Below are 15,049 nucleotides of genomic sequence, written 5' to 3'. Positions count from 1 at the left end.
AGGGAGAGAACTAGTGAAAGATTTGAAAGAGAATTACTATACCTGGCGAGTTTACCCTCTCGATATGTCCGACCCCACGGGTGTCTGTGTTTCTGTAAGGGCCAGACATCAGGGAGCCACAGGGTAACCGATCCCTCCATCACATCCCCCTCTGCACATGCAGGCTCAGTCTCACGACAGTAATAACACTTCCCATAGAAACATGTATTATTTCCTACAAGAAGAGACAAGATGAAAAAAGATGAAAAATGGAAGGAACTGTGCTGCTCGTGAGAGGATTGTTTTGAAGGAAAGAACAGCTGGTTATGAATCTTCCCCACAGGGAACTCAAATATACTACTTGACTGAAGCAATACTGTTCACCAATATACCTTTTATTATGTGACATTTATCAATGGAAATTCAATGGAAACTGTCCATTCAATGGGTTGTACTTCCTTAAAGGTTTAAGCCTTGATGAAGAGAGCGCAAGGTGCTGCAGCGGCGAGTAGGACAGTGATGCACGCGTAAAGGAGTGATTGATTGTTCACGGCACTGTGTACAAAAAAATACTTCACTACACAATTATTTCGTTATTTTCGTTTATGCTTATTAGCATTAGGCTATACAGAAAGGTCTGATTTACGCACTTACTTACATTTACATTACATTTATTCATTTGGCAGACGCTTTTATCCAAAGCGACTTACAAGTGAGGAATACAACAAGCGAGTCGCCATGAGGCAAATAGACAAAAATGAAAATTCTGTCATTTACTCACCCTCATGTTGTTTCAAACCCGTTAAAACTTTTGTTCATCTTCTGAACACAAATGGAGATATTTTAATGAAATTTGAGGGATTTCTGTCCCTCCACAGACACTTTGACACTTAAAAAATTTAATAAATAGATGTAAAACATGATCGCTTTATATGATGAACAGATTTGATTTAGGCTTTTATTCACAAAAAAACATTCAGTTTTGGCAGATAGGAGCTCAAGCATCTTTGCTTGATGTGCAAGAACCAATGAGGTTCATTCTCGTGTGTTACGCAGCACGTTTGAGCTTCCACAAGAACCAATGAGGTTCATTCTCATGTGTTACGCAGCATATTTGAGCTTCCACAAGAACCAATGAGGTTCATTCTTGTGTGTTACGCAGCATATTTGAGCTTCCACAAGAACCAATGAGGTTCATTCTTGTGTGTTACGCAGCACGTTTGAGCTTCCACAAGAACCAATGAGGTTCATTCTCATGTGTTACGCAGCATATTTGAGCTTCCACAAGAACCAATGAGGTTCATTCTTGTGTGTTACGCAGCATATTTGAGCTTCCACAAGAACCAATGAGGTTCATTCTCGTGTGTTACGCAGCATATTTGAGCTTCCACAAAAACCAGTGAGGTTTATTCTCGTGTGTTACGCAGCACGTTTGAGCTTCCACAGGAACCAATGAGGTTCATTCTCGTGTGTTACGCAGCACGTTTGAGCTTCCACAAGAACCAATGAGGTTCCTTCTTGTGTGTTACGCAGCACGTTTGAGCTTCCACAAGAACCAATGAGGTTCATTCTTGTGTGTTACGCAGCACGTTTGAGCTTCCACAAGAACCAATGAGGTTCATTCTTGTGTGTTACGCAGCACGTTTGAGCTTCCACAAGAACCAATGAGGTTCATTCTCATGTGTTACGCAGCATATTTGAGCTTCCACAAGAACCAATGAGGTTCATTCTTGTGTGTTACGCAGCATATTTGAGCTTCCACAAGAACCAATGAGGTTCATTCTTGTGTGTTACGCAGCATATTTGAGCTTCCACAAGAACCAATGAGGTTCATTCTTGTGTGTTACGCAGCATATTTGAGCTTCCACAAGAACCAATGAGGTTCATTCTTGTGTGTTACGCAGCATATTTGAGCTTCCACAAGAACCAATGAGGTTCATTCTTGTGTGTTACGCAGCATATTTGAGCTTCCACAAGAACCAATGAGGTTCATTCTTGTGTGTTACGCAGCATATTTGAGCTTCCACAAAAACCAGTGAGGTTCATTCTTGTGTTACGCAGCACGTTTAAGCTTCCACAAGAACCAGTGAGGTTCATTCTTGTGTTACGCAGCATATTTGAGCTTCCACAAGAACCAATGAGGTTCATTCTTGTGTGTTACGCAGCATATTTGAGCTTCCACAAAAACCAGTGAGGTTCATTCTTGTGTTACGCAGCACGTTTAAGCTTCCACAAGAACCAGTGAGGTTCATTCTTGTGTTACGCAGCATATTTGAGCTTCCACAAGAACCAATGAGGTTCATTCTTGTGTGTTACGCAGCATATTTGAGCTTCCACAAGAACCAATGAGGTTCATTCTTGTGTGTTACGCAGCATATTTGAGCTTCCACAAAAACCAGTGAGGTTCATTCTCGTGTTACGCAGCACATTTGAGCTTCTGCTAGAGGTTTGTTCTCGCACATCAAGCGAGTTCGGTTGAGCATCTGTTTGTTTGCTGATCAAGGTTTATGTGTGAATAAAAGCCTAAATTACATCTGTTCAGCATATAAAATGTTCATGTCTTCAGAAAATTTGGACTCATTATGAACTTTTTAAAGCCTCAAAGTGTCAGTTGCGTAGCTGTCAATAGACGGACAGAAAGCTCTCAGATTTTGTTTAAAATATTTCATTTGTGTGCTAAAGCTGAACTAAAGTGTTATGGGTTTGGAATGACATGAGGGTGAGTAAATGACAACAGAATTTTCATTTTTGGGTGAATTAACCCTTTAAGCCTTGTTCACACCACCAGCATACATTTCAACAGAGAGTTAGCCATTTCCGATGACGAGTGACAGTTTGTGGCAGGACATAAGTAGGGTGACCAGACGTCCCGAAAAATTCGGGACAGTCCTGAAATCTAAACTGTTGTCCCGAATCCCGAATCTGGCCCTAATTGTCCCGAAAATTATACTAAAGCAAAATCTTGAGAAGTTATTGTCTGATAAACATTAAAAACTGTCTGAGGAGGTTCGTCCTGCAACCAGCCCCCGCCGCCTGCTCATTGGCTGCAGCATCTTTTTTCTAAGTTCTAAAAAAAATACCGTAGGTGGCTAGGCGCGAATTTAGATATGCATGCTCTTTTTGTTTTAAGCCTTGATGAAGAGAGCGCAAGGTGCTGCAGCGGCGAGTAGGACAGTGATGCAAGCGTAAAGGAGTGATTGATTGTTCACGGCACTGTGTACAAAAAAATACTTCACTACACAATTATTTCGTTATTTTCGTTTATGCTTATTAGCATTAGGCTATACAGAAAGGTCTGATTTACGCACTTACTTACATTTACATTTACATTACATTTATTCATTTGGCAGACGCTTTTATCCAAAGCGACTTACAAGTGAGGAATACAACAAGCGAGTCACCATGAGGCAAATAGACAAGAAGTGCTCATAATGCAAGTTATAGGCAGTGCTCAGATTATCATAAACTACAATAGAGAGGGATTAGAGGAAGTGAAAGGATAGGAATAAGTGTCAATGGTTTTCATGATGAGGTTAAGTGCTCACGAAAGAGATGGGTTTTCAGCTGTCTTTTGAATATTGCCAGGGATTCCGTATTCCGGATGAAGGCAGGAAGATCATTCCACCAGCAAGGGACAGTGAATGAGAATGTTCTGGAAAGTGATTTCGTGTATCTCTGTGATGGTACCACAAGCCTTCGCTCCTTTAATGAGCACAGGCTTCTGGTAGGAGTGTAGACTCGTAAGAGTGAGTGGAAGTAGGAGGGTGCTGAGCCTGTGGTAGATCTGTAAGCAAGCGTCAACGCCTTGAATTTGATGCAAGCAGCAAGTGATAACCAGTGAAGAGAGATGAAGAGAGGTGTGACGTGGGCTCTTTTGGGCTCGTTGAAGACTAGACGTGCTGCTGCGTTGTGAATCATTTGTAGAGGCTTGATTGTGCATGATGGCAATCCAGCCAGAAGTGCATTGCAGTAATCAAGCCTAGAAATGACCAGGGCCTGGACCAGAAGTTGTGTTGCATGTTCTGCTAGAAAGGGATTGATTTTACTTACAAAAGTCATTATTATTTTTTTTTTCACAATGACATTTGAGTTCATGATTTTGTTTTTTTTTTGTTTTGTTTTTTTGTGGCAGACTAAAGACTAATGACAGACTGTTTATCTTTGAATAAAAATATGTTTGGTTCAGGTTTGAAATACATTATGTTCTTATTGGCTGAAATTACATCCCGAATTTCAGCCAATCTCATCTGGTCACCCTACACAAGTGATATGACAAAGTGGAGAAATGTTTACACTTTATGCAGATTAAAGGGATAGTTCACCCAAAAATGAAAATTTGATGTTTATCTGCTTACCCCCAGTGCATCAAAGATGTAGGTGACTTTTTTTCTTCAGTCGAACGCAAATTATGATTTTTTTAACTGCAACCACTGCCGTCTGTCAGTCAAATAATAGCAGTAGATGGGAACTTCAACTATAACAGTAAATAAAACTTGCTTAGACAAATCAAAATTAAAACCTGCGGCTCGTGACGACACATTAATGTCCTAAGACACGAAACTATCGGTTTGTGCGAGAAACCGAACATTATTTATATAATTTTTACCTCTAATAGACCACTATGTCCAACTTCGTTCAGCTTCCTGTTAGTGAACTGTCTTAACTGATAACAGGTAACATTAAGACTCTTCCTACTAATGATCTTTATTAGGGTCAAGAAACTAATGATTTGTCAAATTCACAAGACATTTTGGCAAACTAGCCAGTTTAAATTCTATTTTGATAGTCATCTGGTTAATGATTTAAAGGGGACATCTCATGAAAATCGGTACCTCTACCAAACCAGAAAATGTGAAAAAGGTGTGATGGAAATATTTATGTACTGGTTTTAGAAATATGCAGACTAAGGATGCTCAGATCAAAGATCATGTAAGCTTACTAAAGTCACTTGATTAGCTCAGCTCAGATCATTATAAACCAATCACAAGAACAAATCAAATTGAAAAGACTAGAGTGACATTGATTTTTACTCAACTAAGGTTTAAATGTGTATGTACCTTTCTATTCATTGAGACTCGCTTCGTTGTTATGACCAGTGATCTCCCGGCCGTAAATAAAACTTCATTTCTACAAAGAGCAACTTGGAAGTCGTGTCAGGTATATGCTGCGCAGCTAAATAGAAGATCCTACGCTCAAAAGACAACAAGTGTAACAGCCAAGTGTGATTGAGGTAGTGATAGTAGCTTCTTGACGGGACGCCGTCACCATACTTCAGGGAAGCATTGGATTATATTGTAAGTATTCAGGAATTCAGGGAATTACCATGAGATACTGTAGAATTTTATTAACAACAAGGAGTTGTTTAAATTGTCAGTGGTGAAGTCAGATTTGTATTGAGAATTTCCACGACAAAGGACAACCCAGTAACTTTGTTTTGGTAAGCCTTTTTTTTCAAGCATGTGAAAAACGAGCCGCTTAGATTAGTGACGTAGGAAGGGGATCTTATTATAATATTACCGCCGCTTAATTTGCACGTTTCCTCCCATGGCGCCGCCATTGTTTTCACAAGTGACAACCGTGTACCAGTTCTAATGCCATGGCAAAAGTTCGAGCAAAGCATGCTTATTTAGAGTCTCAGCCTCAGAGGAGACAAGAGAGCAGTGGATTTATTTTCAATGAAAATCCCCCAGAAACAGTAAGCAAAACCTACTTGTGTGCGCAAATCTATTCAAGCTGCAGTGCTTTCTCAACCTTGGACAGTAAAGTCAGTGCTGACTTATATGTTTGTACTGTACATTTTACCAATGACTGTTTTGAGGACAATTCACAATACGATACTCAGGGTTTTTCCTGGCTCTAAATGAGGTGGAGGTGGTAAAATCCTGATCACGAAACCCTTTTACAAGCACGAATTTAAGTTATTTTAATATTAAGAGAATAAGATTTGTATTTTGAGAACACTATCATATATACAGTGTTTTCCACAGGATTGTGTGTTTTCTGTGGTGGTTGTAACTCTGTCCTTATAGGGGGGTTCGGGGGCATGCTCCCCCGGAAGAAAATTATGTACATTTTAAAGATGAATTCATTAATCTGGTGCACTTTGAGAGTTCAAAATTAAGAGCTCCAACCCATGTTCAGTGTGCAAACTGAACAAAGAAAAAGTTTTTACCTGAACTTTAAAGGGGACTCTATAGGGCTTGTGTGACATTTAAGTAGGCTGCTTTTAAATAAGTATCTAAAATAAAAGTTTAAGAAAATAAAAGACAGAGCTGTAGTTCACCGACAAACCACGCAGTATCGCGTTCATTATCGAAGGCGATACATCTGCGATATGAACGCGGTATTGCGTGGCTTATCAGTGATCTACGGCTCTGTCTATTAAATGCCGCTCCATTTGAAAGCAGGTGATGGCGATTTAGCGGTAATCAGGGAACCGGCTTTACTGACGAAATGCGCGTGACAAAAGCATTCGATACATCGCCCAGCCCTAACTAAAACTGTCACTGTTTCAATACATCATTGTTGGAAAACACTCATCAGAATAACTTCTGTTAAGCTTGTGTATATTTCATCCACCAGCAATTACTTGGAATGTTATTTAGTATTACTTGTCCGGCTCAACCCGCCGGATTATCTGATGCCGATATAACCGCGATCCATGCATCACTTTTGTGTACTTTCGCAGAATGTCCTGAGCGGCTCCATTCAAGGCCAGCAAGTTGTAGTGCCGGAGTGAAATTGATTTTCTGTTGTAGGGATGGGCGAAACGGTTCGAAAATGGACACAGGCCGGGAAGCTGCAACGGAACTGTGATAAAGAGGTATCTGAGCATGTGACTGCCTGTCTGAGTTTTGTGAACACTTGGAATGAAATTTGATGGAGGTGGCCGCCTTGTGATTCTCTATGCAGGAAAAACCCTGTACTGGCTTTGACCAAAAACTTTTGCTCAAAGGTCAGGAATCAACTATTCTAGAAATCAGCAAGGACCCTTCAAACTGTAAGTAACGCATTTAATTTTTAAACCAGTAATGACAGTTCAATTTATAATGAATAATCCTAGTATTTTTTCTTCAAAGAATGCTCTCTTTATAATGACTGAAGCTGTTGATTTCTGGACACTTGCCAAAACTCCCATTATAGTGACACAAAAAAAAAAAAGAATCTCTTGCTGTATTTAAATCATGTTTGCATCGTTAGTTACAGTGAAAGCATTCTGTGAAATAGCAGAAATTGCATTGCAATGACGAGATCACTGCCTTCACATGATTAACAGACATCAGCTCAATGCTCATCACTGCAACCTTCTATGTGATAGGAATAGATCTAAATATAATGCAATAATCAACACTTTTCACAAATCGCTAATCTCGACAGCTGTAATAGAGCTTCCACAAGAACCAGTGAGGTTCATTCTCATGTGTTATGCAGCACATTTGAGCTTCTGCAAGAGGTTTGTTCTCGCACATCAAGCAAGTTCGGTTGAGCATCTGTTTGTTTGCTGATCAAGGTTTATATGTGAATAAAAGCCTAAATTACATCTGTTCAGCATATAAAATGTTCATGTCTTCAGAAAATTTGGACTAAACTGCTCAATGCACAATCTCATTATGAACTTTTTAAAGCCTCAAAGTGTCAGTTGCGTAGCTGTCAATAGAGGGACAGAAAGCTCTCAGATTTTGTTTAAAACATATCATTTGTGTGCTAAAGATGAACTAAAATGTTATGATCTTGGAATGACATGAGGGTGAGTAAATGACGACAGAATTTTCATTTTTGGGTGAACTAACCCTTTAAGCCTTGTTCACACCACCAGCATACATTTCAACAGAGAGCTGGCAATTTCCGACAACGAGTGACAGTTTGTGGCAGGACATAAGTGATACGACAATGTGGAGAAATGTTTACAATTTATGCAAATTAAGAGCTACTTTCAGGAGTGACAGCCAATAGGAGTGAAGACTGTCAGTAGACTTCGACCGTCTGAAGTTCAGACAAAACAGAACAGCTATTTTATAGTGATTTCACAGTTCTTTATGATTTTGTCAGTAAACATACAGTACATGAATGAAAAAAAAAAAATGATTCATACATTGATAGTTCCTAATTATGATATAATGAGCAGTTTAGCACAGATGCAGTTAATATTAAAACAGTGTTCTCTTCCTCCTAATGATCTTTTTAGGGTCAAGAAACTAATGATTTGTCAAATTCACAAGACATTTTGGCAAACGAGCCAGTTTAAATTCTATTTTGATAGTCATCTAGTTAATGATTTAAAGGGGACATCTCATGAAAATCGGTACCTCTACCAAACCAGAAAATGTGAAAAAGGACAACCCAGTAACTTTGTTTTGGTAAGCCTTTCTTTTCAAGCATGTGAAAAACGAGCCGCTCAGATTTGGCTCCCCTAGTGACGTAGGAAGGGGATCTTATTATAATATTACCGCCGCTTAATTTCCTCCCATGGCGCCGCCATTGTTTTCACAAGTGACAACCGTGTACCAGTTCTAATGCCATGGCAAAAGTTCGAGCAGAGCATGCTTATTTAGAGTCTCAGCCTCAGAGGAGACAAGAGAGCAGTGGATTTATTTTCAATGAAAATCCCCCAGAAACAGTAAGCAAAACCTACTTGTGTGCGCAAATCTATTCAAGCTGCAGTGCTTTCTCAACCTTGGACAGTAAAGTCAGTGCTGACTTATATGTTTGTACTGTACATTTTACCAATGACTGTTTTGAGGACAATTCACAATACGATACTCAGGGTTTTTCCTGGCTCTAAATGAGGTGGAGGTGGTAAAATCCTGATCACGAAACCCTTTTACAAGCACGAATTTAAGTTATTTTAATATTAAGAGAATAAGATTTGTATTTTGAGAACACTATCATATATACAGTGTTTTCCACAGGATTGTGTGTTTTCTGTGGTGGTTGTAACTCTGTCCTTATAGGGGGGTTCGGGGGCATGCTCCCCCGGGAGAAAATTATGTACATTTTAAAGATGAATTCATTAATCTGGTGCACTTTGAGAGTTCAAAATTAAGAGCTCCAACCCATGTTCAGTGTGCAAACTGAACAAAGAAAAAGTTTTTACCTGAACTTTAAAGGGGACTCTATAGGGCTTGTGTGACATTTAAGTAGGCTGCTTTTAAATAAGTATCTAAAATAAAAGTTCTTCTTTGACAAAATTACATTCCTTAATAGCCTATAAACAGGTTTACTCCCTTAAAACTAAAATTGTCACTGTTTCATTACATCATTGTTGGAAAACACTCATCAGAATAACTTCTGTTAAGCTTGTGTATATTTCATCCACCCGCAATTACTTGGAATGTTATTTTGTATTACTTGGCCGGCCCAACCCGCCGGATTATCTGATGCCGATATAACCGCGATCCATGCATAACTTTTGTGTACTTTCGCAGAATGTCCTGAGCGGCTCCATTCGAGGCCAGCAAGTTGTAAGTGAAAGTGATTTTCTGCAGTAGGGATGGGCGAAACGGTTCGAGAATGGACACAGGCCGGGAAGCTGCAACGGAACTGTGATAAAGGGGTATCTGAGCATGTGACTGCCTGTCTGAGTTTTGTGAACACTTGGAATGAAATTTGACGGACATAATTCTCGTAATTCTCTATGCAGGAAAAACCCTGTACTGGCTTTGACCAAAAACTTTTGCTCAAAGGTCAGGAATCAACTGTTCTAGAAAGCATTCCGTGAAACAGCAGAAATTGCATTGCAATGACGAGATCACTGCCTTCACATGATTAACAGACTGTCATCTGCTCAATGCTCATCACTGCAACCTTCCATGTGATAGGAATAGATCTAAATATAATGCAATAATCAATACTTTTCACAAATCGCTAATCTTGACAGCTGTAATAGTAAAAACGTGGTAAAAGTATTCAAAAAGATTCCACATGTAATACTTATTTCAACTGCAAAGATGTCATCCAATCACAGCAGTGGGTGTTCAAGTCTTACAGCAGACACGCCCCTTCAAACAGGGTGCTTCTCAATATCCCTCCTCGTTTCCTCGCTCCTCCTTCCTCCATCCTATGACCCGGAAACCGATACAGCTCAGCCATCTTGAATGACATCTCAACAAGGAAAGGAAACGAGGACGCACAAATAAGAATTGAGAAGCACCCACAGTGTTCAAATCAGAGGGCTGAAATCAGGGTAGAAAAAATTGCCTTTTATTTCTAAATTATGACAATTTTTGATGTAAAAATCATATTAACATTTTAAGTGCACCTCAGGAAACATAATAAAAAATCCATTTCATGACCCCTTTAATATATACAACAACACTCTCCATCAGCAGACAACTAATTCGTAGAACATTATATCTTAGTTTTACCCTCAATATTTATCATCTGTGATCACATTTTCTAACCGTATGTCCAGACGTGCAGTCTACCAATAACATTAGAGCAAAAGCACTATAAACACCTACAAGTGTTCTGCATCAACAAAGTCGCTGGTAGTGTGAATAGGGCTATAGTCTTGTATCATGAGTAATTTCCATGTTTCCATCACCAGGACACTTTTAGAAAGATGCATTTTCACATCACAACATCTATCATTCATAGCATTCTCTTTTAAGTCACCAAAAATTATACATAATGCCACTTTGGCGAGGGTTGATTATTGTGGTTTCAATGATCAACAAAACTGTGGATGGTTGTTTTACATGTTGGTCAGATAGCATTTAAGGCTGGATTTACACTGCAGGTCTTGATGATCAATATCCAATTTTTTAGACGACGTGCTTAGTGACCTGTATCTGATGTCTGCATTTTACACTACACTTGGAAAAACCTTTCTAATGCAATAGTTACATCTGGACATCAAAAAAATACAAATTCTTCATGACAGTGACTATGTACTCAGTTCTGCTGGAAGTGTGCGAATGGAATAATACTCAGGTGGTAGATATTTATCAAATATGTCACAGCTTCTGGGTTTGAATCTGCAGTCGTATAGGTTTTTTTACTCATTAAAACCAAAATGCGTTCATCAGTGATTGTATACCAAGGGCAGGGACATGTTTGTGTGTATTTTATTTTATGGTTTCAATGGAACGAATGGGTAGAGGCTAAAGCGTGCATCTGTGCATGAGACGCCGTCACTGACAACAGTGGCAGCGAGCACTCAGCATGATTTCAAAAGCAACACATTTCAACCTCAGATTGCCTTTTATTTAACACAAACTAACAAAATGAATACTCTGCTAGTCAACTAACGTTTCATTTGTTATGCCAGCAGTTATATCACCCTGTAGCCCAAGACAGGTTGCCCACTGAAGCTAAGCAGGGCTGAGCCTGGTTAGCACCTGGATGGGAGACCTCCTGGGAAAACTAGGTTGCTGCTGTAAGTGAGGCCAGCAGGTGGTTTTCACCCTGTGGTCTGTGTGGGTCCTAACACCCCAGTATAGTGATGGGGACACTATACTGTCAAAAAACACCGTCCTTCGGCTGAGATGTTAAACCGAGGTCATGACTCTCTGTGGTCGTTAAAAATCCCTGGATGTCCATCGGAAAGTGTAGGTGTGTAACCTCAACATCCTGGCCAAATTTACCACTGGCCTCTGTCTATCATGGCCTCCTAATCATCCCCATATACTGATTGGCTTCATCACTCTGTCTCCTCTCCACCAATAAGCTGGTGTGTGGTGGGTGTTCTGGGTCAATATACCTGCCGTCACATCATCCAGGTGGATGCTGCACATGGTGGTTGAGGAGATTCCCCCTTCCATATGTAAAGAGCTTTGAGTGCCCAGAAAAGTGCTATACAAATCTAATGAATTATTATTATTTATTATTGTTATAGGTATTTCCGTACCGCAAAATATAAAAAAAAACAAAAAAAAACAAGTGTCATATTTACATGGGGAATAACCGATCTACTTACAAGGCAGGTGCAAATGCACGTTTCTGATTCATATCATATATATTGATATATTTCCACAAATGAATGAGGCCTGAAACGGTGAATATCGGAATCCATGCGCTTTTTCCTGCTTACATGGTAGTGGCTCATATTTGGCTCATACTAGTACAAGCTCTAAATTGGACTAATCTTTATTATGACAAACAAATATCTGGTTTTGTGACACTTTGCCCCAAAAACAAAAACATCTAAACAATGAAAGTACTTTGGGTTGAATATGCCAATAACAAAATTCATGCAAAGTGAAGCACTTCTGTTTTTGCTACAATCTCAAAAGTGGTGTTAAGAATTGCAAAATTGTACTGGTATCTTATGTACAATTGAAATTTAGTAAACAAACTAGAAAATTGCTGTATTTAATATCATGAAATCGCCAGGTGTGGAGCACAATTTTCTGCCCCAGAACCTTCTTTTCTGTGTCGAAGTATGTATGAAGCGTTTCCAGAATGGAGAACGAAGATGAGAGAATGTGAAAGAAAAGCAAGAAAAGCAAAAGGGTGAAACTGACCGTGCATCAGGAAAGTGCTCAGCAGTTGATCTGTAGCTACTGGCTTTATCTCTGTTCGCAGATTCATAAACCTCCCCACCACCAGGGGTGCCCTCCTAAAGCCCAGGATCCTGTTGGAAGTTATCAAAGAATCTCATGACTCATACAGTAACGACACATCAGCATACAGTTGGTTATCACGCTAGGCATAAATGCCATGTAATATGGACAGGTTTTTTCTGTGCACTACATGTGATAGTGTTTCAATGACATAATGAATCATATATTGATCAAGATTACGATTAGGGATTTTCAGTGAACTAATTGTGCACCTATGTCAACTAGAGCAGGGGTTTTTGAACTTGGGTCTGGGACCCCAGGGGGCTGTGTGGGTCAATGGAAAAGTTCAGAGAAATATATTATAATAAATAAATAAATATATAAAATACAGATTTACATCATCTGACATTATTACTGTTGACTGTTATTCTGTACTATAAAGACTGGTAATCATGAGATTAATCAATTATTTTATTCTATTGGCAGCTACAGTTAAGCATATTCTAATATTCAAATTTTCCAGACAGTATTTTACATATTTTCATTCTCCATAATCATTAAAATAGACTACCGTTCAAAAGTTTGGGGTAAGATTTTTATTTTTAGGTTTTTTTTTTTTTTTTGATGATTTTGAAAAAAGTTCTTATGCTCACCAAGGCTGTATTTATTTGATCAAAACATGCAGTGATATTTAACATCATTACTCCAGTCTTCATTCACATGATCCTTCAGAGATTATTTTAACATGCCGATTTGCTGTTCAAGAAACATTTCTTATTATTATCAATGTTCAAAACAGTTGTGTTTCTTAACATTATTGTGGAAACTTTGATATTTTTATATTCTTTAGTCATCATGGAATGATGGAATAGTTGATAAAAAAAAAAAAAAAATCGAACTGGTGCTGCGTTCATTCCGTAAGTAGAATAGGGAAGGCGTAGGACATACAGCGTGAGCTTTTTGAAGAATACGAAAATGCGGTTTTGGTGGAAGCACTCGCAAGATGACCATTTGTTTATATAAAGCATATTTATTTAAATTTTTTTCCAAAATGACCGATCGTTTCACTAGATAAGACCCTTATTCCTCGTCTGGTATCGTTTAAAGCCCTTTGAAGCTGCACTGAAACTGTCATTTTGACCTTCAACCATTTAGAGGTCATTGAAGTCCACTATAAGGAGAATAATCCAAATAATTTCTTTTTGATTGAAGAAAGAAAGACATGGACATCTTAGATGATATTATCAGGAAAATTTTATTTGAAAGTGAACTAATCCTTTAAGCCATTACGTTGTTCTTTTGGCGGTATGTTTAGGATCATTGTCGTGTGAAAGGTGAATGACCTCTTCAGCTGTCTAGCAGAGGGACACAGATTTTCCTCAAGACTTTGGATGTACATGGCAGCATCCATTTTCCCTTCAATCCTGACCAATCACCCAGTCCCCACTGAAGACAAACACCCCAACAACATAATGCTGTCACCACCTTGCTTCACAGTAGGTATGGTGTTTTGGGTGGTATGCTGTGTTTGGGGTCAGTAAGTATACTTTTGAACAGCAGAGTAACTAGCTGCCTATATTTTAAGAAGCAATATACTGTATTTGGGGGTCCACATTAAAAAGTTTGAATCTCCCAGCAGAAGAGCATGTTTTACTACTGTTTTGACCCAAGGTTTTATTTACAAAGTTTTTCTAGACAAGCTGAGCACTGTAACCAATCACAGACATATCAACTGTGTCCATGCATGCAGAAGTGAATCTGAGGCCTAAAGGGATCATTCAACCAAACATGTCTTTCCAAGTCTGCATGCAGTTATTTTTCTTGTGGAATACCAAAGGGCTTCAATTTCAATCTGTTTCTCACACAAAGCTATCGTACTGCTTCAGAAAACATATAGGACACCAATAGCTAAGACTTCTTTTATGATAATCCAGTGGTGTTTTTTGCTATGTTATTTTTGAAGCTTCGTAGCCATGGTCACTAAAAACATTTGTATGGAAAAGAGTAAACAACTTTCTGTGTGCCACAAAAAAATTAACTTCATATGGTTTTGGATTGAGTCATGACATGAGAGTAAGTTGGGAGTAGCCAATGGAAATAAGAAACACTGCCTGACAAAAAGCTTTAGTTGAAAGCAAAGTTGCATGTTTGTGAACAGTCAATAAGATCATGCTGAACAGGAAGACAAGTCATTGTAGTTTTGGTCAGTAATATCGTTTACAAGTATACAAAGTCGTAGTTAATAGTTAGCTAATAGTGAGAATTGGACCCTAATCTAAAGTGTGACCAAAGATGTTGTTTTTTGTTTGTTTGTTTTTTTAAATCGGGTAGACAAATATATCAGTGAAGTTTGAGATTACATATGGAGACGTGAAGAAACACTGCCCAGTTGGAGAAATGCACAATTCCTGTGTGTGTGTGTGTGTACATTACCTGTCCAAGTGGAAAGCAGCAATTTCTGCATTATGCCGATCATACCCTGCATAGGGCTCTCCCTCGACCACATAATCTCTAGCGTACCTAATAATGAGAGACAATAAAGTAGAAATACATATAACACACGCAGA

The 15,049-nt window shown here is 38.9% G+C and overlaps 1 protein-coding gene across 2 annotated transcripts in view; it reads right to left on the bottom strand.

Annotated features, from left to right (window-relative positions):
• fam20b (FAM20B glycosaminoglycan xylosylkinase) overlaps positions 1–15,049 on the bottom strand; it is a 43,198-nt gene that overhangs the window by 14,322 nt on the left and 13,827 nt on the right. For both annotated transcript variants that reach the window (XM_067384775.1, XM_067384776.1), the window contains 3 exons: positions 14,916–15,002; positions 12,444–12,553; positions 43–214 (listed from right to left, as the gene is read on the bottom strand). In XM_067384775.1, coding sequence (XP_067240876.1) covers positions 43–214; positions 12,444–12,553; positions 14,916–15,002 — 369 coding nt within the window. The remainder of the gene's footprint in view (positions 1–42; positions 215–12,443; positions 12,554–14,915; positions 15,003–15,049) is intronic.

Source organism: Chanodichthys erythropterus, chromosome 4 (assembly GCF_024489055.1).
Source record: "Chanodichthys erythropterus isolate Z2021 chromosome 4, ASM2448905v1, whole genome shotgun sequence".
NCBI lineage: Eukaryota > Metazoa > Chordata > Actinopteri > Cypriniformes > Xenocyprididae > Chanodichthys > Chanodichthys erythropterus.
This window is presented reverse-complemented; position numbering and strand designations above follow the sequence as displayed.